We start from the raw sequence: 4,688 nt of genomic DNA, 5'->3' as shown, positions 1-4,688 counted from the left end.
GGAGTAGTTGGAGCTCCTGTAGATTTTTTCCGACGATTAGCTAATCTGCGTATTTGGATGGTTTTTAATGTTTGCCTCAGCTATTAAGTCAGATAATTGAAGCTAACACCTACAGAGAGAGGAATACATTATCAACGAACTATATATTAGATTTACCATATAGATCGGCTCTCCTGTCGCTGTTCGCATTGAACTATTTGATCGAATGAAACCTGAACCTAGCTTTGGAGGCTGTAGATTTTGGTTGATGTAAAAGGGCTTTATATAGAAAGAGAAACAAAGGAGATTAAACAAAATCATAAAGAAAGGAGTAAAGAACATATTGAATCATTTAGAGTGATCGTGGTAACGGTGAATATTAGAGAGTTGAAACGACGAAGACGAAGTGTAAAGGTCTGGGACAATCAAGCTGGGAAGGAAAAGGCTGGGCCATTTCGAAATTTAGAAGCCCATTTGAATGCCCGATTCTAAGTCGACAGAGCAGTGCTGACGTGGTCAAATAAATGTTTATGATCGGATGATTTTATTAATCCTACGTGGATGTCTTGAGCTTTGGCTTATTCTCCTTTTAGTATAGGTTAGATTCAATATACTAAATATATTTTCTTGTAACCCACCCATCTGACCTTCCTCGACTTAAAAAAAAAATATAGATATCCAGAAACTATTAATATTTTTGACATATTTTTATAAATGATACTGAATAAAGAAATATAAGAGGTTAGTAGTATACGACTGTCGTGTGTTAAAAAAAGGGAAGAGTCAAATGACAACGTGGGGATACTTCTTAAATTGCATTGGACGCCAACCTAACACGCACCTTTGCGGTGCTCACTCCGTTTTCCTAATTCACCCTATTGTTCTCACTCAGTACCTATCACTCAGAGTCAAAACGTCATTGAACACGTCCTTTTTAATGCCATCGGCTATTAACGTGTAATGTGTATGTATTCTCATCCTATAGTCCAAATTATGGATGTTTTGAGGAAAAATACGTATTTTGTATAAAAAGGATATTCAAACTCTGCATAAATCAGCATATAAGATTACAACTAAATGGGGTGTATTCAATCTAAAATTTGAGGTAATTTATTTTTTAACGAGGTTTTAGATGATTTTAAGAAATTACAGAAAATAAAATGATTTTTGTTAAACTATTCTAAAATATCACCTAAAACCATGAGATTTGAGTTTTAATTTTTTTAATTAAGAAATTCCACCTAAACACTCTAAAATCACTTTAAAACTTTAAAACTCCACAACTTAAAATATTTTCAATAACAGTGGATTTTATAGTACTTTATAAAATGTCAAGTTCAATAACACTAGATTTTAAATGAGTTTTTTAAATTCATGTTTCAATAACGGTGGATTTTTCATTTTCACATAAATCACCTAAAACTTTTAATTGAATACATCCCCTAATTGTAGAATGAAATACATCACTAGGTTGTAAACCCCACTTATGTACAAAGAACATTCAGCTACAACTAGAAAAAAGATGTTGGAGCAATTTTATGGCCAAAACCTAAATAGATCCAGCAAAAGAATATGTACAAAGAAACGAAAAATGATAAATGAAAAACAAAAGCAATATAACTTTGTCGCTGAAGAACAAAAAATAACTAAGGATGGTTGATTTCCTAATTAAATTTAATTAATAATTGTAACTTCTTATTTAGACACTATTATAAGCCAAACATTTAAATGTTAAAATTAAATGAACACATGTGAACACCAACCTAGCTCGCTCCCTACAAAGCCTTGAAAAAACTATTATAAATACACACCTCTCGGACAATCTCCTTTAGCTCTAAGCTTTCATTTCTTCCTTCTATATTCACAAACTTAAAGAGAACTCTATCCTTAAGCTGTAAATATTCGACTTAATTACTTTGTTAACTAAGACCGGCGTGACAGTGATAAAAGTAGAGATGGGAGGTCCTGGATCATCACCATGTGCTTCGTGTAAGCTTCTTCGACGACGCTGTGCAAAAGATTGCATATTTGCACCTTATTTCCCTCCTGACGATCCTCACAAATTCGCCATTGTTCATAAGGTCTTCGGCGCAAGCAACGTCAGCAAAATGTTGCAGGTTCCATTCGTTCCTATTTGCCAGTAACTATATTATATATTATTATTTTTTCTTCCATGAAAGATTATTCCGTTGAAAGCTTTCAACATTCTTTGCATATGCTTCTTTAATAGTATAGATTTACGTTGAACTGTTTGACGAATTATGCTTAAAAACTATATGAACACATAAGAATTAATAATGGCAACTTCGTTTATATACAAAAATGGTTACATGGTTGGTACAAATTGTTACAGGAGCTACCGGTTCATCAAAGAGCTGACGCGGTGAATAGTCTGGTTTTCGAAGCAAACGCACGAGTAAGAGATCCAGTATATGGCTGCGTAGGAGCAATCTCTTACTTGCAAAATCAAGTCTCACAGCTTCAAATGCAACTAGCAGTAGCTCAGGCCGAGATTCTCTGCATCCAGATGCAACAGGAGCCAAATTTACAGTCTCATCATCAAATACTTGAACTAGACCAAGACGATAAAATTCTCTTGCTACACAACAACATCGATAACTGCAACAACAACAGTAATAACAACTTGGGTTATGCTATGTCTTCCCGGCAGTTCAACTCTAACTTTGCTTCTCCAAACAGTATGCAAATGCAGATGCAAATGCAAGACCCTCTGAAGCAAGAATCTCTTTGGACTTGACTTAAGCTATTATTGTAATATAATCTTGTTGTTTCGAAAACTCATCAGTGAAGTCTCGACAAGTTTGCTTCTTGGCTATGTTGAAAAAGAGAAGATGGGAACAAGTTTCGTGTAAGGAAAGTAATAGTACAAGTCAAAAACTTAAATGCATGCATGTGATGGTGATAAGATGTCGTTCGAATAGAAGCTTTAGAATTAGAGATCTGTTTTTATTTTTCCCTCTTAATTTAGTTCACTATTTCTATTTTTCATCTTCACATCGTTTGAACAGTGAAAAATAGATCTATTTCCAAACCCAGTCTAGTTTTCTTCACGTCTTCGAGATTTTTTTTATGATTTGTCATTTTACTAAAGAAGTCTTCAATAAACCAACTACACTACGTTGAACTAGTTGAGAGAAGGAGATATTTGATGTTTATTTAATAAATTTTTCCTAAAAAAACAAGCAAATAACTTTTTACTATATATATAGACTAAATGTAGATTTTCTTTCTACTTGCGACAAAGTGAAGTTGAAATTGAAATCCACATTTCATTCAAAAACAAATCTACATGATTCAACCTTTACAATTTGTTTGACTTATAGATTTATTCATTCGACCGACCGATTTGATTAATCATAAGCAACACGTCAGAACGTAAAGTCGCCTGTGCTGTTGCCTTTTTACTTATCATTTTTTAAGCATATGAATTATAATTCATAAATTCGATTAGAAAAGAGGAGGTGGTGGGTTGAATTTGATTATGTTATCTCCATTGCTAGTGTTCATGTGATCAGTAGATGAAAATTTATAATATTGCCTGTCAACACGAAAAAGAGACGAATCTTATGACTCAAAATAATTGATCAGTTCCTTCAGAAATTATTATTTATATAATTTTTTTTTGGTGAAATATTTATATAATTGTTTTAATGCTTTTTTTTTTGACTAATTTTTTTTTTTGACTAATTAATTGTTTTAATGCTCTTAACTTGTTTTTTATGATACCAAGCCAGATAACTTAGAACTGTCTTATTCTCATCATACATGTATAATAAATATTCTAATTATTGGGATGATATATATCTTGACATTTTACACGTAACACCTTTCTGTTTTTTCCTACAAGGGAACAAAACTCTTTTTAGTGCGTTTGCCTGAAACCCTCTCTTAGAGCATGATTAGCAGGAAAGATCCATTTGAAGATTTTAAAACAAGATTTGACACTTTCTAATATGGAACACGTTTTTTATATTACACTAAGAATCTCATCGTAAAAACATCCATTAATCATGCTTTTAGAATGCAAATGTATAACATTACTCATTACTATTCTCTTAGAACTGTAAATGTATACATTACTAAGAGCATCATTATCACACACCCTTAATGGATTTCTTATTATTATTATTTTTTTTCGTCTGATTAAAAAAAAAAATTAAAAAAAAATCAACCGCGGACTGCCACGTATCAGTGGAATCCGCGAACAGTTGAAAAAATCCACCAAAAATATTTCTTATTTGGCGACTTGTGCATACGATTTTTGTTATTTTGTGGATTCTTCCTGTATTTTTTGCTTAAGAGATCCTTCTTTTTGCAGGGATATGCTCCAATTAGTATGTTAGACGCATGTATACATCTACTTAATTACACGGAGACGTGCATCTGCTCCATGTGTTCTCTAGTGTATTCTTAATCTGTCAGAGCTAAGGTAATTAAAAACCGAGAAATACTCCAGATGAATGGTTTGATTACAGTGGCAGAAAAAATGTAAGCTTTACATAAATCAAAATTAATTTATGCAGATTTCAACAAACTTTCGGTTGGAGGACTAACTAATTCTGGTTATGTAATTAACTGAAGATATACTAGTAGAAACAGGTGTTCAAAAAAAAAAAAAAAAACTAGTAGAAACCATATTTTATACTTTGCATATGCGATCTTTAATTTTACTTATATATATATATATG

The 4,688-nt window shown here is 32.3% G+C and overlaps 1 protein-coding gene across 1 annotated transcript; it reads left to right on the top strand.

Annotated features, from left to right (window-relative positions):
* The first annotated feature begins 1,238 nt into the window (after nt 1-1,238).
* On the top strand, nt 1,239-3,991 carry LOC106437604 (LOB domain-containing protein 12-like). The gene is made up of 2 exons (XM_013878512.3): nt 1,239-2,096; nt 2,333-3,991. The coding sequence occupies exons 1-2, from the start codon at nt 1,935-1,937 to the stop codon at nt 2,735-2,737; spliced, it is 567 nt and encodes a 188-aa protein (XP_013733966.2). The 5' UTR covers nt 1,239-1,934; the 3' UTR covers nt 2,738-3,991.
* Nucleotides 3,992-4,688: the final 697 nt, after the last annotated feature.

This window comes from Brassica napus, chromosome C4 (genome assembly GCF_020379485.1).
Source record: "Brassica napus cultivar Da-Ae chromosome C4, Da-Ae, whole genome shotgun sequence".
Classification (NCBI taxonomy): Eukaryota; Viridiplantae; Streptophyta; class Magnoliopsida; order Brassicales; family Brassicaceae; genus Brassica; species Brassica napus.
This window is presented reverse-complemented; position numbering and strand designations above follow the sequence as displayed.